General features: G+C 39.5%; 1 protein-coding gene across 1 annotated transcript in view; it reads right to left on the reverse strand.

Moving 5' to 3' along the window:
* IMPG1 (interphotoreceptor matrix proteoglycan 1) overlaps positions 1-25,124 on the reverse strand; it is a 124,550-nt gene that overhangs the window by 84,697 nt on the left and 14,729 nt on the right. Inside the window, exons 2-5 of the mRNA XM_026507043.4 lie at positions 6,491-6,657; positions 6,194-6,222; positions 1,872-1,936; positions 1,136-1,215 (exon numbers count right to left, since the gene is read on the reverse strand). Of these exons, the coding sequence (XP_026362828.3) occupies positions 1,136-1,215; positions 1,872-1,936; positions 6,194-6,222; positions 6,491-6,657 (341 nt within the window). The remainder of the gene's footprint in view (positions 1-1,135; positions 1,216-1,871; positions 1,937-6,193; positions 6,223-6,490; positions 6,658-25,124) is intronic.

Consider the following 25,124-nt stretch of genomic DNA (forward strand, 5'->3'; position numbering starts at 1 on the left):
AAGAGTTGACTTTGAAATTTTAGAGTGAATACATTTAATCTCAATAATTTTTTCCAACAGCACTTTTCGCTCTTCATGGAATAGTATTTTTGAGAAAAAGAGAACATTTTAATTCTTTGTTCATAGCAATAGTTCCAGCAAATCCGCAGCCATCTGGCCTACAGGCCAGATAGAAGGGCCAGCGGGGTTCTCGTCCCTGAATTTTCACCTAGAGCTGGTGAGACTGAACTTCTTGTCCTTCTCGTCCTCACCACCTGGGCTTTGACCCCCGTGCCTTGCGGGTAGGTTCCCAGGAGAGGAAAAGCTAGTGAAGTCTCACAGACCACAGGAAAGTTGTCTGGTTGCAGTGGTAGCGTAAGGATGAAAAGATATGGGCTCGGATGTATCACCCCTATACTCCTGCCCCCTTCTGAACTTGCTGCCCATCTCGTGCTGCCATAACCCTGTCACTCCTGAGTAAGGAGGACAGAGTCTCCCAGCTTCAGCACCAAGTGTCTGGCTCAACGATTTTGGAACAGTTAAAATGTCCCCTTTGTTTGATAACCGACATTAAATTCTGTAACATATCCTCTCCTCCTTCATGCCTTTTCACACAGAGAGAGTAGTGTGGCCAGTGCTCCTCTTTGCCTGAGAACACCGTTTTTATTTTTCCCCATACGACATGCAGCATTTCAATCATTTTGGTACTTATCTGACCTATTCATGCTGGCCATGACTGAAAGCAAAATTTCTACCCTTACTGTCAGCATGAGAATACACTTTAGTGGAGAAGGAGACTGACTGATTGATTGATAGGTGTATTCATTTATTTGTTCAAATGCTTGCTGAGTACCTGCTGGGTATGAGGGTTCTGTTAGGTACTGGGGGGGAAAGGGCCCCTGCTGTCCTGGAGTTTATAATTAAGTTGCTTCTTGCAATTCCTCTCACCTTATTCTAGTTTTCAATCTATTTTTCCTGCAGTCCCTAGAGGAAGGAAGAATCCTGAATAGAACAAAGTCACTGACTCGTAATTGGAGTGATAAAAATGTAGCACTAGTAATACTAAATGGCCAATTCACCCATTCTCTTTTCTTGTGTTACTAATACAACAAAAACAGGCATGTGAAGAGCTAGATTGACTCTCAGAACTTCTTACTATTGTAGGCATCTTGGTGTCATTGAGGAGTGTGTCATCCAGAGTGAGCGGGAAGGGTCCAAGGGAGCCATGGGCAACATCTGTGGAAATGAAAAACATTACGAGCACAAAAATGAGATTGGAGAAGTTTACATTAGAACAAGGTCAAAATTTCATATACTTTTTCTGTCATTCTGGAATTTACAGATGTGTAAGGTGCCTTCTTACCTCATTTTTTTTTTAAGATCAGCATGATACTGTATGGTGACTAATATAACGTAATAAAAAATTTACAAAAAAGATCACATAAATATGTTCTTGAGAAAAATATAACTCATACTTTTGATCCTCATTGAATTCTCCATTCTTCTCTTCTGTCCTCATTTGGTGCTATCCTAGATATGTTACAGTTAAATGGTTTTGCTAATGAGATCTGGTTAATTTTTCCATTTGTGACTATATAAAGGATGCAAGACAGATACTTATCCTGAATTTATTTGTTTGAAAATATTGGTAATGATTGTCTCCAAGTTGTAGGATAATGGGTGATTGGGCTTTACCTTTATTCTTTTCTAGATTTTTCAAGTTTTATACAATGCATTTATTTATTTTATAAAGTTAGAAATATCAGTTAGCTTTGAGAAAGTACATTATAAATTTTGTCGACTTCAATTAAGGATTGCTTTTTCAACAATATACTTTCATGATCATTTGAATTAAGGTTCAGGAGCAGGTGAATGTGGAGAACTAAGCTTACCTGTAGAAAACACACGGGTCTCACCAGGCTCTCCGAATGTCTTCTCTGTAGATATTTCATCTTTTCTATCACCACAGCAGAAAAGAAAGAAGAGGTGGTGAAAAGGAGCTTGATAACAAGAGGGGAAATGCATTTACTTTTCCTATACTCAATTAGACCTAAAAATCAGAGAAAAACCCTTTAAAACTGGGTTTGCTTATTTCTTTCATTATAGAAGTAATCTTCAAATGTATTTTCATTGAAGGAAAATTGAAGCAACTTCTGAAAATGGTTGTTTGACTCCAGGGTTTTCCATAAACATCTTTCATGTGGTCCTGGGGAGCATTTTCATCATAAGCAAAACTAGTCTTTGGGGCTTGATGTTTTATAGTTCCATTGTGTTTGCACTGTGTCCTTGACATCGAAAATAATTGCATGACATGATCTATGACTGAATGTTCTTGCTAAAATCTCAGATCCTCAAACCTGCAAATTCAGAGAGTCCTTCAGTTTATTTACTTAAGTAACTCTTGTAGTTATAGTTAATAGGAGAGAGGGGGATTTCTGGGTAATGCAGGTGTATTAAATCCCTATTCTGGACACAACCATTGTCTGCAGGAGTTGTGGGGTAGGTTTGCAGTGCCATGCAGTGGCAGTCTGGAAGATATCTAAGGGCAAATCCAAGGGCATCGTGTACAGCTGTCTGTTATAACGTTGGCCCATTCTAGCAAGCTTTATATAGAAAGGAGTAGCAGTAGTGATAACTTTTGAAACTCACTGAAAGGTTTGTTACTATAAGCTATCAGGTCTTACTAGCTTGTGTCTGTGTTAGTACAATTTAGTCATAGGAGACCAATATATTTGATCCACTTTTCTATGATTCATGATGATGGGAAGGCCAAAGGGTGCTCTGGGTTGTAGAGTCACCTAGATTGGCTATAGACAATGGGACCATCTACATACATATTTCTAACACACCCAATTTGCCAAAGTCCTAAGAGAGGTGATATACAAAATATTATCCATTGGCCTGGCATGGGCTCTGACCAATTAGAATAGATGTAAACATGGAGGACTCTATTGGTGCACACAAACTAAATATAAATTCAGACTGTTTTGGAATTAGGTATTCTTGTTTGTTTCTAGTGATAACTTTTACTATACACTTAAGAAATAGTTTTTATGGATATTATATTTATAAAGATCTCATATCAAACATTAGAGCATTTGTGATTTAGACAATTTCCCTTTTTTTTCTCCCACTTATAGAACTTTGTTTATAGTAAGATCTCTTTCCTCGTATTATAATATTGGTCTCCTTGTTTTACCTTGCTGTAAAAAAAGAAAGTAACCAAGAGGAATAATGAGTAAAGTCCTGGGTATGGCACTAGTTACAAGTCAATAGCCCACTGTATGTAGGATTCTGTGTCAAATGCTATTTCCTCATCCTTTGCCACTGGGCGTGATTCTGCCAGTACAATGGCCATCTAGACCATCATCACTCAGAAGCTATAATTTGGGAAGCTGGACACTGAGTTCTTTCACTGGCTTTTATTTTAAAGTCATTTGAAACTGGCAGATTTATGGGCTACTCAGGTGAGAAGATTTTCTGTTTTGTCTTCCTAGAAAGGTTTGAAATAATAGGCCTGCCTTTCTGCCCGCCTGCCCGCCTGCCTTCCACCCTCCCTTCTTCCCTCCCTTCCCAACTTGGTAATCATAGTTAATGTAAAACGTTTGCCTCTTGCTCCTTAGCAATTCTTTTTAACAATGTTGGTAGACACAGGAGTAATGGGATCATTCTATTTCTTTCTCTTTCTGTCTTGGGCAGCTGTTTCCTGTAATTTTTAATGTTTTTTCTATCAAGTCTTGGTACATTCTGTCGGATTTTTTCTTATGGATGGATGGCCTCTGCTTTGTTTTCTTTTCTTTCTTTCTTTCTTTTTTGAAAATGGAGGAATAAATATCATCCTATAGTTAAATCAGAAGAGTGAATATCGGGGTGCCTGGGTGGCACAGCGGTTAAGCGTCTGCCTTCGGCTCAGGGCGTGATCCCGGCGTTGTGGGATCGAGCCCCGCGTCAGGCTCTTCCGCTATGAGCCTGCTTCTTCCTCTCCCACTCCCTCTGCTTGTGTTCCCTCTCTCTCTGGCTGTCTCTATCTCTGTTGAATGAATAAATAAAATCTTTAAAAAAAAAAAAGAAGAGTGAATATCTCTGTGTCTTGTGAACAAAGTTAATACTCTAGTACTAAGATTTTCCTCAATCGCATTATTTCTTCTCATAACAACTTTTTAAAATTTCTAAAGAGTGGCTCTATAGATGTATCAGTTAAAATATATGAGGATTTTGCTCAGGTCTGTGGTGGTGGGTGAAGAGTTATGAAAGGGTTCCTGCCCTTGAGGAGTTTAAACTCTTACAGGAAAACTCTTACAGGGTAAAGCGAGGAAGTATTAAACAAAAATGTAAGTGCCAAAAAGAGTACAAAGTTCAAAGCAGGGAGATATTGCTGCAGGCTCAAATAGGCTGTTCAGACATCATGGGATCCAGGTGGGACTCCACTAGGAGCTTGAAGGAGAGTAGGATTTGGATAGGTAACGTAGAAAAGGCAGGTTCTTCTGGGCAGTAGGGAAAGGCTAGGGGTCAGAGTCCAGGATGAGGAGGGTAAGGTCTGTGTGCAGTGAGGAATGGCGTGGTGGCAGCAGGGGGATCATGGGTAATGGAGGCAAAGTTGCAAAGGTCAGGGGGTGAAAGGCCTCAGTTGATGAGTTTGGCCTCTACCTCAGTGAAGGGCCTGGCAGGACACAGATGGCTCACTCATTGTGGGGTAATTTGAGCAAAGTTTAAAAAAGGAATTACTTATTAAGTTGTGGGAAGAGTATGAGAGCAACCACAAGGCCGAGTGCAGTACTCCAGGGCTGGTAACAGTGGGGTGCTCAAACTACCCTTAGTCCAGTTACCATGAACCAGAGACAGAGAAGGATCTGTGGAAAGGCTGCTTGACAGGAACTGAGATGAAGCTGAAGTAGGACAATAGCCCTTGAAGACTTTGCAAGTTGGGGGTGAGAGGAGGTGAGGAATTCACTCACCTCATTCTCTCCTCTCCCTCTGAGGAGAGGTCCTGCTCCCCACTAGCTGGTCCTACCTAGGAGTCAGGGCAAAGGGTGTGTGTGACTCTATCCTTACCAATCGGCCTTCTGTACATAGAGCATGAGGGGACCAGTGCGCAGAGGATATTCACAGGGTAAGAGGAAGATGTGGGAATCTCTTGAAAGTCATTGAACAGGGCTCAATGTAAGAAATTTTTCAGACTTATTAATCCAGCAGCAGTTATACAAGTTAAGGAGGGGAAGAGGTTAGAGGCAGGGAAATCCATTACGGAGATCAGATTTGACATTGTTCACAATGTAAATTAGTAAGGTCCTAGAACAGGTTGTTGGCAAAGGGAACAGAAATGAAGGAACAAATGTGAAAAGCATTATGAAGAATTGTCAGTATTTCATACAGCCAAGTTTGTGTCTCTCTTAGTATTATCTTCAGAATTAGATTTCTAAATGTTATAAACTGTATGTAATTTGTGTTTAGAGTTTGTCTCTCTTCTTTAATCATTTTATCTAATGTACTTTTCTTTGGCTTTTTCTCATTTTGATTTTCTTATTTGATATTCAGTTCTTGTTGAGAATATAGCTCAGTGCTTCGGTAATTTAGTTTGAGAAATACTAATGCTTTACAGAATACCAAATGAGAGTTCATAATGCAGGCTGCTTTCTTTCTTTCTTTTTTTAAAGATTTTATTTATTTATTTGACAGAGAGACAGCCAGCGAGAGAGGGAACACAGGAAGGGAGAGTGGGAGAGGAAGAAGCAGGCTCCCAGCAGAGGAGCCTGATGCGGGGCTGGATCCCAGGACCCCGGGTCACACCCTGCGCCGAAGGCAGACGCTTAACGACTGAGCCACCCAGGCGCCCCCCTAATGCAGGTTGCTTTCTGATTGTATTAGTATTTTCCTGATGTAACTAATAGTTTATCATAAATTCTAAAAATCAAGCTATTTTAATTGTTCTCTATCTTATAAGTGAAAAAACACATTAGATACTTAACACATTGTAAGGAATCCATTTTATCTGCAAACATAGTGCCAACATCTATCTCAGTCTTTAGGGTCTATCCATTTCCCCTTTATATACTCATTTATCTTTAGCGCAGTATATGCATAGTTTGTCTGTCAGAATAACCTACACAGATCTCAGTGCTGACGTAATACCATAAAGGTACAATAGCTCAGTCTCACTCCATTATATGATCTTTCAAAAGTCAAGAGCATGCTGCACTCTATTTTGGGTACTTACCTCTCAGGGAGGTGTCTCTGTTTTATTCTCTGCAGAAAGATAAAAAGTAATTTTACCAGGAGAAAATGTCAACTGAAGAACTAAAGTCTATTTTCATCCCCTTTTTCCTTTAACTTCACTTCAACCAGCCTGTACAATGCTATTTTGCAAAAATAAAACTTTTGTTGGCCTTATCAGATATCTCTAAGCATTTCTTCAACTAATTCTTATGCAGTGGAAACCAACTGAAAAGGGGCAGGGGCTGGAGGTCTGGGAGCTTTTCGGATAGTGCTCCAAATGCACAGTGTTTAGACTTACCTGCTGAAGAAGATCCAGGTGCTCCTGCGAATTGCTGAAATTTTTTCCAATGTCAAAGAGGCAGAAAGTCTCCTGCTGGCAGAGGCTGACCCAGTCCTGGTATTCCCCTGGGTCAGGGATGCGATCCAGAAAGATCCGATATGCTTCCCACACTGCTTCCTGACACACTGCAATGAAGCACCATTAGGAGCAAAAATCGCCGCATCCTGAGATGATCCCTGTTTCCCAGCCCAAGCATGATCTTAGAACATGGAGCGCTCTTTTATGGCTTATGTGGACACACCAATTTACAGCCCACGGAAATTAATCCACTTAATAAATATATATTGAATCCCTCCATGTGTTATAGAGAAAAATAAAAGAAGGAAGACAGGGAATATGAGAGAGAAAGAGAGAGAGAGAGAGAGAGAGGCTGTGGTTTAAAATAGGGCAGTTGAGGAAGGCCTCACTATAAAGGTGACTTTTGAGGGGCGCCTGGGTGGCTCAGTCGTTAAGTGTCTGCCTTAGGCTCAGGGCGTGATTTTGGAGATCTGGGATCGAGCCCCGCATCGGGCTCCTCTGCCGGGAGCCTGCTTCTTCCTGTCCCACTCCCCCTGCTTGTGTTCCCTCTCTAGCTGGCTGTCTCTCTCTCTGTCAAATAAATAAATAAAATCTTTAAAAAAAAAAAAAGGTGACTTTTGAGCAGTATGGAGAAGGCCTCAAGGCTGGAGAATGCTCTGAACACTGAAGGAACAACAAAGAGGTCAGTGTGACCAGAGCAAGGATGACCATAAAAGAGGATGAGGACAGAAGGTGCGGTGAGGGGAACAGCTCCTGTGTAGCGCCTTGTGGACCAATAATCTTCAAGCTGGGGCTTAGGTACCTGGCTGTATTTAAAGACTTTTCAGGGGATAAACAGGCACACAGACAATTTAAAGAGAATCAATACCTAGGTCCCATTTTTCCTATCCTGCTTTCCTAAAGTAGGTCCCCCTGAGGACACACCTTTCCTTTTCCCCTTTCCCTTTGGCCCACATCCTTCCCCAGTCATCCCTCCCTCTTCTTACTGCAGCACAGTGCCTTTAGGTTGCCACACAAAGCGACCCTGTGAAATAGTAGTGTTGAGGTTAAGAAACCAAGTGAATTCAGCTGACGGGCAACACTTGTTTTTGCAGCAGGGGGTTTCTGATTCTTTGCTTTCAACACATTAGAAGAAGTCCTAATGACAGCTGACAAGTCAATAAAAATAATGACAAATCATGATGTGATTGTTAGCATATAATGCTGAAGCAACTTAAAGAATAAAGATATTACTATAACAAAACTCCCGTCTGTTTCCATCTACTTATTTACATTTAAGTTTTCTCAGAATTTAAGGGAAACTAAGTAAAAGAATAGGGATAAAATTGATGCTAAGTCCAGTTTCATTCTGGCAACACATAATATGAATAATAAGTAATAGTACGTGAACTCATATGAGGAACAACACCATAGCAACTCCATGTATCCAGAGGCTGAAGCTACTGAAACCTAAGCTGCAGGCCCTCCATTTAAACTGGCCTCTTCCAAAATCTTGTTCTAAATTTGTATTTATAAATGTTAGTATCCACAAAACCTGTATCTGATATTTTATCTGTCAAGGGAAATTTACTTGAATTTTTTGTTAAATTTGTATCTGTTTGTTTTAATCAGTTATATATTAAAAGTAATTATAAATTCAACTGAATCCAGAAGAAATTTCTTTGTATGCATAAAGCCTATAGCAGCAGGAAATAAATAAAATCTGTAATTTAAATTTATATACGTATTTTTGTTACTGAGAAGTATGTAAGAGTAACGACTAACAGACTTTCAAGCATAAAATAAATTACATTAAGATAAGGCTGTGAAGTGGGAATGGGAAGGGAAATGTGGATATATGAAGAAAAAGGATCCCTGGGGCATTTCCTACTGTTGAGAAGGGTACATGAAGGCACACACTATGGAGTATTCGATGGTAACTATTGAGGAGCTATGGGAGATTCTACTGGATGCATACAAATGCTCTAATTTTTGTTTTATTTTCAATATCCATATTTACAACTCACCAGAAGTTGCATCTTATCCAATTATTTAAACTTATGATGAAAAACTTTAGATGTTAACTGAAAAGCATGCAAAGGGGTACATAGTATAAAAATTATGTTAGAGGATTACGTGAGGGAAAAAAGTTATAGGACATCTGTCATAAGCAATTATAATATGTTGATTTTTACCTCAGGAGGAATGGGGAGCAATTGGAGGCTTTGGGGCAGAAGCTGACATCATCTGACTTTCTAAAGAAACTCTGCCTGCCTGCTGAGAGGAGGGGTTGGGGGAAGGAGCAAGTTGAGAGAACACCAGTTTGGAGACTCTTACTCCTATGCTTTATCCCTCCTCACTCCTTATTTTTATACGTCTGGATTTTTCTTAACTTTTTGTTTTAAGAGGCAAAGAGAACTCCAGACCAACAGAAGCTCAGGTTATTTGCCAGCAGCCACCAGAACCCGCAAAACCAGGAGTGTGTGCAGTCCTCTCCACCTCAAATGTGCCATCTAGTTTTCCACACCCGGGAAAGTAACAGGAGTCAGCACACGTGGAGAGCAAGTGAATCACCTTACCGGGAGAACCCACTTTTGTGAATGTTGTTGTTCTCCTGCCAGGCAAGGGTCAGAGGGTTGTAATGCCCTTTCTAGTACCAAAAATCATGCAGTCTTTTGATCTTCATTTCTACTCAAGGGTCTATTTATAATGCAAGAAGGGAACAACACTTGAATATCTTGGGACTTGCCCAAATCTTAACAGTTGCGTGTCCATCTGAGCAAACAAGTTGCCCTCGCCATCTTTCTCATCTACTTACTCCACACTCTCTTTCTTGGTGTTATTTTGACCTTCCATCTCTCCCCAATGCGCCTGTTAATTTAGTTCAAAACACATTAAAGTGCCAGAGATACAGCATTTATATGTATATAAAATCAAGTAGCGCTGCCTTTTGAGGTCTTTGTGTTGGTGACTTTCACTGATAAAAACTGTGTGTGAAACATCTGGGAGAACATAATGTGATAATCCTTCTGTTTACCAGTTCAATGTACCCTCAGGCATGTTGCTTTTGGTCTCAGGTTAAGTCTTCCTTTTATTTCAGTCCAATTTAAGGCTTGTTTTTTGTGCCTGCATCTTGCTAGCTCTGCTCCTTTCTCTGCTGCCCTTTCTTATACTTCAGAGACACAGAACACCCTCACCCCCATTAAAATCTCTTTTTCGCAAAGGTTCTGAGAGAACTTTCTCCCTGAAGCACAAATGTCTGAAGCTGTTTAAATAATTATTTCCCAGAGAAGGGAGATCACAGCCAACAACACAGAAATACAAATGATTATAAAAGATTATTATGAAAAATTATCTGCCAACAAATTGGGCAATCTGGAAGAAATGGATAAAATCCTAGAAACATATAAACTACCAAAAACAGGAAGAAATAGAAAACTTGAACAGACCAATAATGAGCAAAGAAATTGAATCAGTAATAAAAAATCTCCCAACAAAAGTCCAGGGCCGGAGACTTCCCAGGGGAATTCTACCAAACATTTAAGGAGGAATTTATACCTATTTTTCTCAAACTGTTCAAAAAAATAGAAATGGAAGTAAACTTCTAAATTCATTCTACGAGGCCAGCATTACCTTTACCTTGATTCCAAACCCAGACAAAGACTGCACTAAAAAAGAGAACTACAGGCCAATATCACTGATGAACATGGATTAAAATATTCTCAACTAAATCTAGCAAAATGCATCCAACAGTACATTAAAAGAATCATTCACCATGATCAAGTGGGATTTATTCCTGGGTTGCAAAGGTGGTTCAATATTCACAAATCAATCAATGTGATACACCACATTAATAAAAGAAAGGATAAGAACCATATGATCCTCTCAATAGATATGGGAAAAGCATTTGATGAAGTATAACATCCATTCTTAATAAAAGCCCTCAACAAAGTACGGTTGAAGAGAACATATCTCAACATCACAAAGGCCATATACAAAAGACCCACAGCTAATATCATCCTTAACCGGGAAAAACTGAGAGCTTTTCCTCTACAGTCAGGAACAAGATAGGTGTGTCTACTCTCATAACTACCATTACTGGAAGTCCTAGCCTTAGCAATCAGACAACAGAAAGAAATAAAAGGCACCCAAATAGGCAAGGAAAAAGTCAAACTCTCACTCTTTGCAGATGATGTGATACTCTATGTAGAAAACTCAAAAGACTCTACCAAAAAATTGCTAGAACTGATACATGAATTCAGTGAAGTCACAGGATACAAAATCAACATACAGAAATCTGTTGTATTTCTATACACCAATAATGCAGCAGTAGAAAGAGAAAGCAAGGAATTGATTCCATATAATTGCACCAAAACCCGTAAGATATCTAAAAATAAACCTAAACAAAGAGGTAAAAGATCTGTACTCTGAAAACTATAAAATGCTAATGAAAGAAATTGAAGATGACACAAAGGAATGGAAAAACATTCCATGCTCATGTATTGGGATAACAAAGATTGTTAAAATGTCTATACTACCCAAGCAATCTACACATTTAGTGCAATCCCTATCAAAATACCAACAACATTTTTCATAGAGCTAGAACAAACAATCCTAAAATTTTTATAGAACCAGAATAATACTGAATAGCCAAAGCAATACTGACAAAGAAAAGCAAAGCTGGAGGCATCACCATTCTGGACATCAAGTTATATTACAAAGCTGTAGTGATCAAGACAGTATGGTACTGGCACAAAAACAGACACACATATCAGTGGAACAGAATAGAAAACCCAGAAATAAACCCACAACTATATGTCAACTAATCTTCAATGAAATGGGAAAGAATATCCAATGGAAAAAGGACAGTCTCTTCAACAAATGGTGCAGGGAAAACTGGACAGCAACATGTAAAAGGATGAAACTGAACCACTTTATTACACCATACACAAAAATAAATTCAAAATGGATGAAAGACATAAATGTGAGACAGGAAACCATCAAAATCCTAGAGGAGAACAAAGGCAGTAACCTCTTTGACCTTGGCCAGAGCAACTTATTAGTAGACACATCTCCTGAGGCAAGGGAAGCAAAAGCATAAAAGGAACTATTGGGACTTCATCAAGATAAAAAGTTTCTGTGCAGCAAAGGAAATAGACAAAACTAAAAGACAACCTACAGAATGGGAGAGGATATTTGCAAATGATATATCTGATAAAGGGTTAGTGTCCAAATATATAAAGAACTTATAAAACTCAACACCCAAAAGCAAATAATCTAATTTAAAAATGGGCAGAAGACATGAACAGACATTTATCCAAAGAAGACATATGGATGACTAATAGACACATGAAAAGATGCTCAACATCACTCATCATCAGGGAAATGCAAATCAAAACTACAATGAGATACCACCTCATACCTGTCAGAATGGGTAAAATGAAGAACACAGGAAACAAGAGATGTTGGTGAGGATGTGGAGAAAGCGGACCCCCTTTGCACTGTTGGTGTGAATGCAAACTGGTACAGCCACTCTGGAGAACAGTATGGAGATTCCTCAAAAAGTTAAAATCAGAACTACCCTACGATCCACAATTGCACTCTTAGATACTTACCCAAAGGATACAAAAATACAGATTTGAAGGAGTACATGCATCCTAATGTTTATAGCAGCATTATCAACAATAGCCAAACTATGGAGAGAGCTCAAATGTCCATTGACCGATGAATGGATAAATAAGATATGGTATATATATGATGGAATACTCCTCAGCCATCAAAAAGAATGAAATCTTGCCATTTGCAACGATGTGGATGGAGCTAGAGTGTATTATGCTAAGTAAGTCGGTCAGAGAAAGACAAATACCATATGATTTCACTCATATGTGCAATTTAAGAAATGAAACATGAACATAGGGGGAAAAAGAGAGAGAGGCAAACTATAAGACAGACTCTTAAGTATAAAGAACAAACTGAGGGGTGCTGGAGGGAGGTGGTAGGAGAATGGGTTAAATGGGTGATGGGTCTTAAGGAGGGCACTTGTGTTGAGTACTGGTTGCTATATACAAGTGATGAATCACTAAATTCTATTCCTGAAACTAATATTACACTACATGTTAACTAACTGGAATTTAACTAAAAACTTGAACCTAAAAAAAAAATGATTTCCCTGGGATATTGTCATTTATAGGGATCCAAATGTTTAAGATGAAACAAGGACCAGCAATTTTTCTTTAGACTTTTTGAGGGGTAGGTTCTTTTGGTGACTGCTCTGATGTCATTTTTCTGACTCCCTAGAAGCTTAGCACAAAGCAGGAGGTGTAGAATCTTTCTGTGATCGGGAGAACAGGAGCACAGCCCATGTCCCACCAGGAGAGTTCCCCCATCCTTACCAAAGGGGCACCAAAAGAACCCTTGAAAGTTGAAGCATCAAAGTATCTCAGGGCTGGGAGGAGTCTGAAAACTTCTGAAAGCTGGATTTTTCTAACCCTTTAACTTACCTGTTAACTTATCTTACTGCACCATCCTTCCCTAAATCTACCAGGAGAGATTTCCACAGGGATTCTAGGGAAATCCAGAACGTTGCCTCTTCAGTCTTCCTACCGTTGCTGGCCAATACCTGAAATCTGACCACAGAGTCTTAGTCTTTCTGCTGAACGCTACACTGTAGGCTCTTTGGCGATGTGGGAAGAACCCCAGGAACACATATCTTGGAGGCCAGGCATGCCCTGGGATAGTCATTCACATTTGTAAGGATTAGGTTAGAACAATGGTATGTAAAAAAAACCCACCGGGTTGCGCACAAATTAGATGGAGGGATAACACGCTGGAGTAGGAGTCAGAATGCTGTGTTCTAACCCTGCTCTGCCACCAACGATGGCCCTAACTGAGCACATCACCTCACTTTTTAAATCTTTGTCATGGGGGTGTTGGTTAGATGTTCTCTAGACCAGTGTTTCTAGAACTTTAAGGTGCAAATAAACTACCTGGGGATCTCATTAAAATACAGATTCTGGAAGTAGATATGATGGGGTGAGGGTAGGTCGCATTTCTAACAAGCAGCTAGATGCTGGTGATGCTGCTGGTCTACGGACAATACATGGAGAAGCAAGAACTAGGATTCCCTCTATCTTAAACTTTCTCTAAGGCATACACTTGTGTGAAAGAAATATCTAGCTTTTGATATTGAGGTTGGGACAGAGGTGGAGGGAGAGAGAAGAAGAAGGAGGAGGAGGAGGAGAGGAAGGGAGGGAAAGAGAGGGAGGGAGATACAGAGAGGGGTGGGGGGTGTGAAGGGAGTTTGCCTGGGTAGGAGCACAGGGTTCCCCTGAGAGACTACCAGAAACAAACTTGCCTGTCTTGTATTTGTGCTTTGGGATGAGTATGTTTATGAGTCTACCATGAAGCTCAGAACATTTTCATTTGTGTTGCTTTAAGCATTGGAAAAAGAAATATCTCAACATTCCATTTGATTTGATGAGTGTGGAAACTTTCTCTCCTAAGTTTGAAAGATGTCAAAAGCTAATTTTGTAAAAGCAGCACAAAAACAATAAGTGTGCTACTCTGTCAAAGGAGCACCACTTTGCAGCTAGGTCTTATTTCTTGTTTCTTTGTGAACCAATTTGTTAGACTTAAGAAACCCATGCTGATGAATAGTAAAATTTCATATCACCCAGGGGCAGCCATAAAGATAATGGACTGTTGTTGCCGTGGGGAGAAAAACACTGGTTTGTTTCATCTAGGAAAACAAGAATGAAAAAGGCAAACCTAATAAGAATAAAGAATAAAATTCAGAGTTAAAAATTTGGTTGTGGCAATAAATAGTCTATTTTATAAATACCTGTGATGAATCAGTTGTATTTGTGAATGTCATAAAGAATTAGAAGTTATATGAAAATAGCAGTAGTGTTCATATTCAATGTGAGGCATATGCTATATATTTCACGTCCATTCATGAATAACATGAAATTTACGAGTGTCATTATCTGGTCAATGTGTAGGCACATTCAAAGTGAATAATTTACACATTATTGTCTTTTCTTTGCATTCCCAATGGCCTCTTTGCCTCCTGTATCCATCAACAAGCATTTACTCAGAAACTGCCACGCAGAGGTGCTATGCTAAGACCTTGGAATAATAATATAGTGTGCTTGATTTTCTATAATTAGAGTTCTCCTTCTGACTGTGATCCAGTACTTGTCATTTCTCTGTGGGTGTGGCTTCTGTCAGAAAGCAAATGTCTCTTCCACATAAAATGAGACATATGAGGAACATAAGGCTTGATATTTTTGAGACTGTTAGTTATGCCTCCAAAACTCAGCAAAAACTCCTCCCCAGACTAACTCAACCTTCGTACATTTTACAGATGTCAACCTTCAAGAACTTTGCGAGATGTTGGTATCATGAAAGGGGTTCTCTGCTCTCTTAATTTGCAATACATCACAGGCTAGAATTGAACGAGCACATTTTAGTTAATGGCCTTAAAATAGAGCAGGTTGACTGTGCTTTTTGGAATGGAAGCAAATGTCTCATGTGATGAAGGCAGACCTCAGCAAACCCCCTCAACGTTCACATGTAAGATGAATTGAGTTTAGGCTCCAGCTAGCTAAGATATTTTGCATTATTTGGAGCAACCTGGGGGATTTAAGAGTATCTACTAAAGATTCTCTTTGGTTTTGTTTTGTTTTTTTCATTTAAAGAAGCGGCCATGGCGACTGTTTCATCTGTAGTAAGTGGATGACTAGGCCGTGGTGTGATTGAGCTCCATAATGATTTCTGAGAAAGCCACAAGAATCCTGTTATGCCGTCTTGGGGTGAAAACTGCACTGTAACTCTGCTGGAAATCCCAGTAATTGTGTTGTAAATCCTGTTAACACCCCTGCATCATATCTTGGTAACCACTGTTAGTTTGTGACTCCTCTGCATTTGGGTGTGCCTCCAGGTTTCCAAACTTCAGAACTTTTTGCTGGATCAGCAATAAACAACTTAAACTTAACAGGAAGGGAGAGAGGATCTGGATTGTAATGTTGCTTTTGAAAAATGAAATCTTAAGTCACACATCAACTTGCTCAGATTCCTGATATTGCAAACATTCTGTGCTTCTTACTTCATAATAATAACATTAAAACTCAATATTGGGCTTTGGCAAAAATAAAACAAAGAGATAATACCCAGATGCTGAGGCCTTCTGGTGACTTGTTAAATGCCTTAATGGTTCTATGTTGCACAGGACATTATTTTAAACTTAAGAGGAGATATCTACCATAGTTTTGAATGTTTACTATTCATCACTCTCAGATTAGTTGACTGATTTTTATAACCCTTGTGACTAAATGAGAGATTCTAGAAATTTGGGGCTAAAGACAATGTATGGATGAGTGAAAGGGAGGGTGTAAGAGAAAGGAGAGGCTAAGCAGGTTCCACCTCTTTCCTTACCTCTCAATCTATAATAAGCTTGAAGACTGGCTACAATCTGTTTCATGGATTCCTGTGGACAGACTTTAACCCCAGTTGGGAAAAATGTTGACCTTTTTGTTCGATGCTTGGCCAAATCGAATATTCGTTGCATGGTTGACACTTTGTACATTTTTGCGGTACTTTCAGTTGTTTCGATTCTTGGGGCATTGTCTATGTCTTTAGTTTCAGAATGGTATATTTTAATGGAGAGATCTGTAAAAGAAAGATTGATTTCCTAGTGAATATATACATTGATACATGTGAAATATATGATAAACGAATGGGATAAACTAAAAGTTATAATGCTCTGGTTTATTCAAGTTCTACTTTGGTGCAACTGCCAAATTTCAGTGACGAGGCATTTTCAGAAACAAGGGAATAGCATAATGAGCTGATCAAGTGTATTTTTTTAAAACCAACATCTCAAATCATCTTGCCTTTAGGAACTGCCAAATATTGAAACCATTTCCCACACATCTCTAAAAATCACTCCCCACTTAGCACTCAAGCCTCCCGAGAGATGCCTCTTTTGATAGACATTATAATTCAAGTGCGGAATGATAGCACATTGTGGTACCCAGAGGTGCACTCTGGATGAGGAAGTGGAGTGCTTCTAGAAACCTAGGGGGGAAAATGCAACAAAACAACTTTCCCGCCTATTAGTGGCAGCCCTAGGATTTCCGTATGGCGGGGCTCAGAGGGTGGCAATCTGGTTGAAAGTGAGTTGGGACAAGACCATGTGTTAGAGTTGACTTTACAGAGAGAGCAGGATATTTTTTGGAGCAAGGTGAGAGGAAAAATGAAGGGGAGTGTGAAGAGATCAGATTGGCAGGGGATTTCACTCCCTGAGCCATTTCAACCTCCTGGCACTGCTGTATCTGTTAGAGTTGGGTCTAGACCTCAGTTTTAACTCTCTGGACCTTTTGTAACGATAACTTACATTTATTTAAGTTAGGTCTAGACTTCATTTTTAACTCTCTGGACCTTTCATAACAATAACTTATATTCATTTAACACTTTTTTACTTTGAATTTTTTTCATGTGTGTTATATTATTTCATCAAAGCTCTGCTATACTGATGAAACAGATACTCTTTTTCTCAGTTTATCACACGGTAGGGTACTGAGGCTTGGAGGTGTCAGAGCCTGTTAACGGTGGTCAGATCTCAATTCCTCCTCTCCCACTCTACCTCTTGCCTTTTATCTGTCTTCCATTTAAGAAAGGAATTACTGATGAACAGTTGGGACCACTCACTATGGCCCCTTGAGATCCTAGGCATGTGGCTTACTGAGACTTACATTCCCACTCTACTAAAGGAGAGCCTCAAACTCTAATCGGCTGGCACAGACAAGGGAATCAAGCAGAAATACAAGTAGGGTAACTGCGGAGCAACTCAACTCTTGCCACAAAGCATAAAAGCCCCTCCTTCAATACAGGGGGTGGACCGAGTCCTGTGGGAATACCTATTCTCTGGTATTTTGAGGAGTCTTAGAGTACTCAGTCAATGTTGGACAGTGATAAATTCTTAGGAATCTCCAGGAAGAAAGGGAGTGTGTGGATTAATTTGCTCATCCAGCTACACATCAAACCAATAAATCATAATCTCTGAGTGGAACGCAGCATCAGCAACTTTTGAAGGTCCCTAGGTGATTCTAATATGCGTGCAGGCTTGGGAAGCCACTGTTTTTATAGGTAAGGGCACTTCAGGTGAAGAGTCGAGACAGTTCATCTCAAAATGGCTTAAACAAAAAGGAAGTTATCACACAGAAGGGAAAGCTAACAGTAAGGAATGCCTGGTGAAAACAGAACTCGAACTCTGCCTTTCTGCCATTCTCTCATTTTCTTTTTCAGTCCCCTCACGTGGTGACTTTATCTGTAGCCTGGCTTCTACCAGATTAAACTTGCTTGCCCTTGCTCATTTTGAAAAATAACCTTTCCCTGAAGTATGGCTGACGTATGCCGTGTGTCTGGACCAATACCAGCTGCCAAGGGATATACCAATGCTTTTGGTTTGAGTTGAATGATCACAGAGCAGGGGACTGGAATTACCCTGAGTGGCTCATTCTAACTGTGAAGGTGGTCAATTTTCCCTGCATGGCAGACTGGAAGGTGCCCATCGAACACTGGCAAGTGCAACAAGGCGATAGGAGCTGAGTGTAGAGCTACTAGGGCCTACTGCAGCTAGTAAAATGTGAATTTTAGTTTAGGAATGTTAATTTTTAATAAACTTTCAAACACTCACAGATTTTAGTGTAAGTCACAGAAGAAGTTTTTGTAATTACATTTCAGTTGCCACTAAGAATGGAAGAAACAATGTGCATCATTAGATAATTCTAGGCCTATCCCATATGGTAAGCACAGACCATACTTCGGGAAACTGTCTCCTCATACATCCTGCACTTCTCCATTCTTCTCACAGTGCCTATCGCGATGCTGGTCCTGGTCTCCACTTTGTCACCCCCTACAATATTCTGCCTTTCGGGGTTGGTCCTGTTCTTACTTTTTTTTTTTTTTTAAAGATTTTATTTATTTATTCGACAGAGATAGAGACAGCCAGCGAGAGAGGGAACACAAGCAGGGGGAGTGGAAGAGGAAGAAGCAGGCTCATAGCGGAAGAGCCTGACGTGGGGCTCGATCCCATAACGCCGGGATCACGCCCTGAGCCGAAGGCAGACGCTTAACCGCTGTGCCACCCAGGCGCCCCTGTTCTTACTTTTTTATGTTATTTTCTAGTAGAACTCTCTGAATGACTTGCTTTGGGAATAGCATTGACTCCACCCTGTCCTGGAATTGTTCCTACTTGGATTCTTCTGAATTTTAACACTTTGCTCATATCCAGGCTTGCTCACATAGATTTACTTGATCTGGGCCTTTGGACTTCATTCTATCAGGATAGGAATAGAAGGAGGTGAGAAAATTACAGATTTGCTCCATGTCCCAGAATCCCATGAGCTCTGACCTGTTCCCTTCTCCCTACTCGGGTCAATCTTCCCTATTCTTCACATGTCAAGTACACATAACTGGTGGTCAACCATGAGGGTGAACTGGGGTGAAGTGAGACTTGGTTTGTTTGGGATATCCTGGTTTATTGCAGCTATTCCTTCATTCTCAAATGTATCCCTGTTTGAAAAATGAATTACGTGGTCACTGAATTTTTAATATCTCCTTGATGAGGGAGATCCATGGCAAATATTCTACAAATGGTTGTCTACCTCATCTAGGAAGCACCTTGCTCCATTTTCGAAATCTCTACCTAGTAATTCTTTCTTTGAGATGAAAATTCTCTTCTAGTAGCTTCCACACATTAATCCTATTTCTGCCTTCTGCAATAGCAAAGACCAAGTTCACAGTTCCTCATATTTCCCCTATGTTAGGCATTTCTCTACTTTAAGTTAACTGTCTTCCATCTTTCTCTGTCCTTTTTCACATGAGTATCAGACACCTCAGCCTGTGTTCCTCTAAATTACACAGGGACAACCACAGGGGATTGCCTGCGATGATACTAATCACTTGGCCATGGATCAGAATCTTCTGCCTGCATTTTGACCCCAAGTCATCACTAGAAAAGAGGTAGGCAAAGTTTCTGAGAACAGGGACTAAGGGTTACCTGGGTTCAAAAATATTTATAGAACAAGCCACACTTAGCTTACAAAGTCTGTCTTTTCCAAGGATTTCAAATCAAATAAACCCCAAATTTAAAGAATTGAAACATGGAATGTTACAGATTTCAGTGAGGTAAGAAGAGATGATATTTATTGGAGCTAATGAAAGCACTCTTTGGTAAAGCAATTAGATCACATTAGATATTGTCCTCCATGCTGCATAAATAGTAAGGTTGAAATTGAACTGAAATTCGAGTCTCTGGATGCATTTTCATGTGTTTGATATTTTTACTTTATATAAGTAGTTGGAAAGAATAGGTAACAGTTTGAGAATGAATTGATAGTTGAATGACCTGCTATAAAAAGGGAGCATATTTAATAGAAGATTAGAAAACCTTTTGAGGCAGAAAACACTTGACAAAACAAGAATATAACCTGTGTGATGATGAATTGGCTGCCATCAACAACTATTTCCTGGTGAAGTTCCAAGTTACAAAGAGAAAGAAGGGCAAAGTGATTTCAGAAAAAACAAACAAATAAGAAAACCCTTTATCTTTTCCAGAGTATAAGAATGCTAGAAAAATTTAGTTAATTATAATATGCATTTGGACAAAAATAAATGCAATTGTACTATATATTTTATTGTAGATTAATCACCAGGAAAACAATCCTAAGCCAATAGTTTTGGGAAATAGTCATATTATTGAATGAGGAAAAGAGAAAAATGGAAATGAATAAATTTGCATATTCAGAACTTCTAAATACAGACAAGAGACAGCTAATATTCATTGCCTACTTTCTAAATTTAATTTAAATATGTTCCATTATCAGGAGCAACGGAAATCATATGTTGCTCAACTAGTCACAATGTTTTAATGGCGCTAGTGGTGCACAGGGCCCTGGGTCTCTGACTCACCAGCAGTACAACTTGGAAGTACTTGACCTGACTGTGCTTGAGTTTCCTCCCCTGTAAAATGGTGAATGATAGGGCCTCTCTTACAGGGTTTCTGTGATATTAGTAAATGAGGTACCACTTGGGCAGCACTTGGGTAAGAGCTCAGTAAAAACTCCTTTATCCAGCTGTCCATGCATTTCACTGCCTGGTATCACTCTTCCTTCCTTATGTGCTCTTTCACGACACTTCTCCTCAGTCCTCACACAAGACTAGGCGCGTCCCCAAAGTCTTCTAGTGCTTCCATGCTTTACTGCTCATCTCATGCTTGTCTGTGCCTTCATATTAGAAGGCTGTTCTTTTCCTTCTTCGTTCATGGGCCAGTTTCTAAGCTCTTTCCTTCTCTACTAAGCTTTCTCAGACCCCACACTCAGAATTCATTCATTGCTCCCTTATGTTGCTTTAGTGTGGGTCAGATCTTTACTGATTTACTGATTCACCAGTGTTCATTAAGTGTCTACTATGTTTCAGCCCAGGATGGCATATAGTTGATAAATTAGATGAACAAATGTCGTGGAATTTGTGTTGTTGTGCTTGCTTGTAGAGTAATTTGTTGTAAATAGGTTTTCCCCTTCAGGTTGCAAATACCTTTGTATTTGCAAAACCTAGACTTTTAGACTTCAAATACCTGAGTATTGTGACCTTGTCTTCTCCCCAATTCACCTTGGTGCTTACCTAGTACAAGGTTTGGATAGGACACATATGTGGTACATATTCATCAAGTGAATTCATGAAAAATTCATGTGGAACTAGTAATGAGTCTTTTACAATATATGTATGAATTAGATTCACTAAAAAAACCATTAGGCCATAAAAATTAGTTTCCTATGTCCTGTCTACCTTTTACATTATTGCAACCTCCCTTTTAAATTTCTTCTCATTGTTATAGGGTCTAATATCAGAGGCTTTGGATACAGTCATCTTATTAAAGATAATATCCCAAGTGAAAAGACAAATAAAAAATTCAATTGTGAATGAAAACCAAAAGAACAGAAAGGAGATGGGTTATACATAAACTATATTTTAGTAAAGTCAGCTTTCCTAGATACTTTCAATTTATCTGAGAGTAAATAAATAAATAATGAATAAAATCAATCAAAACCACGGATATCAATGGGCAAGAATATTAATATTGCCTAGCTCTTTAGGATGACAAGTCCTCAATTCCCTTGCCCCTCAATTATTGTGATTGAAAGGTAAAACCATACCCATGTTAAATTCAGCTCTCTTCCTACTCCTCACTTGCACCCTTGTAGCTGAACATGGATTGAGAAAAACAACCATTTGGACTCACTTTCACTGTATAATCCTTAACTAGTATCACAGTAAGTTTCCTTGGTCCATTGAGTTTCTCACTCTCCGGGAGAACTACATACAACTTTTCTCTGATTTTCTGCACTTCCTGCCAATTCTCACTTTCAGCTGATGACTTTGTTCCACATTTTATTAAGAATAAGAGGAGCAAGTAGAGAACTTTATCAGTGTTCAGCACTGCATCTGCTCATTGACTGCATCTGTTTTTATACTCTGCTTTCCTCCTGTGACTACTTGGGGTCTGCTCCTACTCAAGGCCAATTCCTTTACTTATGCACTGGATCCCTCTTTCTTTCTTTCTTTCTTTCTTTCTTTCTTTCTTTCTTTCTTTCTTTCTTTCTTTTTCTTTCTTCCTTCCTTTTTCTTTTTTTTTTCCTCTTGACGACATTCTTCCGGAAAGTCTTCTGTCATTTGCCTACATCATTATTTCCCCTCTTTATGCTGGATTATTCCTAGTATCCTACAAACATACTATTACTTTTCCCTTCTACTCAAAGGATTCTCTTGATACCACTTCCCCTCCAGCTATTGACCCATTTTTTTCCATTCACACAGCAAAGCTCTTTGAAAGAGCTGCATTTACCGCTTTTCCTAAAACAAAGCAAGATCCTATATGGGTGAGGATTCCTCGGATACCACACATTAAGCTATCAACATTTCCCCCCCTTTATTCTCTTCTCTTTTTTCCCCTCCATTCTTTTTTTATTTTGGGGTGTGCAATGTGCTCATAGAGCCTGGTATATTCAACATGCTGATGTGTCACTTCACCAGAAGGTGTCACTATTTAACACATAATATATACTGAAAACTGTTGGAAAATAAATTATTATCACTTTGAGTTTGGAAATGTACATGTTGAGTACTGACATTTGTTAATGGGGGTGATTTTTCAGCAAAACAGATCATTTGAGGAAGGGTTGAGACAGCCATGGTGGAATGGACTCCCAACAGGCTGGGAGGTTCTCATGAAAGGTGTGGCAGAAAAGATTTAGGTGGGCAGGAGGGAATACAACATGTCCATGGGCAGAGCACCTTCCAGCAGGCTAAGAAAAGTGGTTGACACTGAAGGTTTAAATTGGAGAGGGTCTTTTTATTATTATTATTTTTTTCTTTAGCCTCTCTACCCTGGAGCTAACCCAAATCCTGCAACCTAGTATAGCTATGACGAGTTTGGAAATTTCCATATATACAGAAAAGGAACTTAATTTAACAACCACTGAATTTAAGTACTAAATTAAAATGTGACTTTACCCTAAGGAAAATAATCTGTCCAAGGGTAGAGTGGCAAAAGCCTCTGAAATACTGGTCTTTTGCCTCTTCATTTGTTGTTTTTAAAATTAGATTGCCTAAGCATATCTACTAGCTAATGCGAAGGCTAGCCCTTCAGTCCAAAGTATCTTTTCCACTCTAGGTTCTAGACTGCCACTCTAGGTTCTAGACTGGTGGCCATGTGGCCTTGATGTTGACTGGCATCCTGGAAGCTGTGATAGTCCACATCATCTCCTTGTGATACCAATGTTTTTCCTTCCTCTACCAAAGCTGGCCTCCAGTTGTAGGCTGCTTATGAAGTTTCCATTTCATGGCTCAGCTTTGCCCGTGAATCAGTCTCTTTCTTGGTTATATATTCAAGTGGATCCTTACCATCCTGTTTGGACCACTCCTCACTAAACTCACTTCTAGAGAGAAATTTTCCAGCCATTTCCAGCCTCACAATATAGGATTACTGTACACATATTGTGACAATAAAACAGACAACAGGAAAAGGAGGAATGGGGCTTTTATGGCAGCATTGTTATGAAAGCAACAGTCACTGGTACAAGCACTTAGCGAACCCATTAAGTTTCCTAAGGGAAAAGGCCGCAATGCCTTAATGAATGAATTAACAGAAGTAGAGAGAAAAGTTACTGGAATTCCTATAGAACAAAAATCTCCATTTGAAGAACAGAATTCCACAGAGAGAAAGTAGCTAACATTTCAGGATCAAATCAATGACTGGAAATTTTCAAAAATAATAATTTAATCTTGCATAAACTTCCTAACTTTACCAAAAATGAGTGAGGGGTTATGGCCTTTAGATAAATGCTCAGCTTCTTTGTGACCAATTATATGCCTGTCTACCCCCTTCCTTAGTAGAAATGCTCAATTACACACCAGAGGAATTTTTCCAAACAGCAAGGGCAACTAAATGTACATTGTGCTTAACATACCTGGATGTGCCTCAAAAGTTACGCAGATATATTGAATAGCTTGTTTAATGTTTTTCCAGAAAATTGCATGGATTTTAAGCATTCTGTTTTCGACATGATCTCGTAAGAAACACAGGAGCTTCTACACCTTGCTTTCCCACCTCTCTTCCTACATGTGTTCCCATTAAATTTCTACAATGCTACCCTAGTGAAAATCTGTTCGAATAAATGATAGAGAAGATAATCACAGAAATTAAGGAACTGTCCAGTGATTTTCTTTAATGAAATATGAAGTGAAAAAACTCTTTGAAGAGTCAGCATACAGATTGATTGATTGTCAATGACGCACGGGTTTCTCTCACCGAAGTTTTTGAAACTTGGATGCCATTGCAGCCTTCCTTATCTCCCACATGCATTTGTTCAGGAACACCTCACTCTATGAGAAGGACAATCAGTGGCCCCTTGTCTCAAAGAATCAGAGCAGTTGCATTATCTTTCTTCTTATTGCAAAACCAGGTTTAGCCGTTGTACTTGATATGTCAGCACAAAAAGGGTTAGGACCTTGGAAAACCATTTTAAGAAATAAAGGTCACTAATTCTTACTTTCTTTTCTTTACTTTTTAAAAGATTTTACTTACTTGAGAGAGAGAGAACGAGTGGGGGAGAGTGGCATAGGGAGAAAGAGAAGCAGACTCCCCGCTCAGTGGGGAGCCCGACCTGGGGCTCCACCCCAGGACCCTGAGATCATGATCTGAGCCGAAGGCAAACGCTTAACCCACTGTGCCACCCAGGCACCCTAATTCCTATTTTCTATTCTCTCTTTGTATAGATAAGTATTGAGCCCTCCTTCCACCTCATTGCCTTGGGAAAAAAAAAAAAAAAAGACCTAAACCTATAGGTGAGATGCTGAGAAATTTTGTTGAGGTACAAAACTGCACTTCTTGTTGAGGGCACATGTAGCTTGGTGAGTGGGCAGGAACAGAACTGAAGTTGAGGACAGAAGTAAGCAAGAGAAAGGGGGTTGTCTTTTTGTGTCCAGAAGGGGTGACCTCTGAACAGTGGAGTCATGAGCTTTTCAGGTCTGG

Source organism: Ursus arctos, unplaced genomic scaffold (genome assembly GCF_023065955.2).
Source record: "Ursus arctos isolate Adak ecotype North America unplaced genomic scaffold, UrsArc2.0 scaffold_29, whole genome shotgun sequence".
In the NCBI taxonomy this organism is placed as follows: Eukaryota; Metazoa; Chordata; class Mammalia; order Carnivora; family Ursidae; genus Ursus; species Ursus arctos.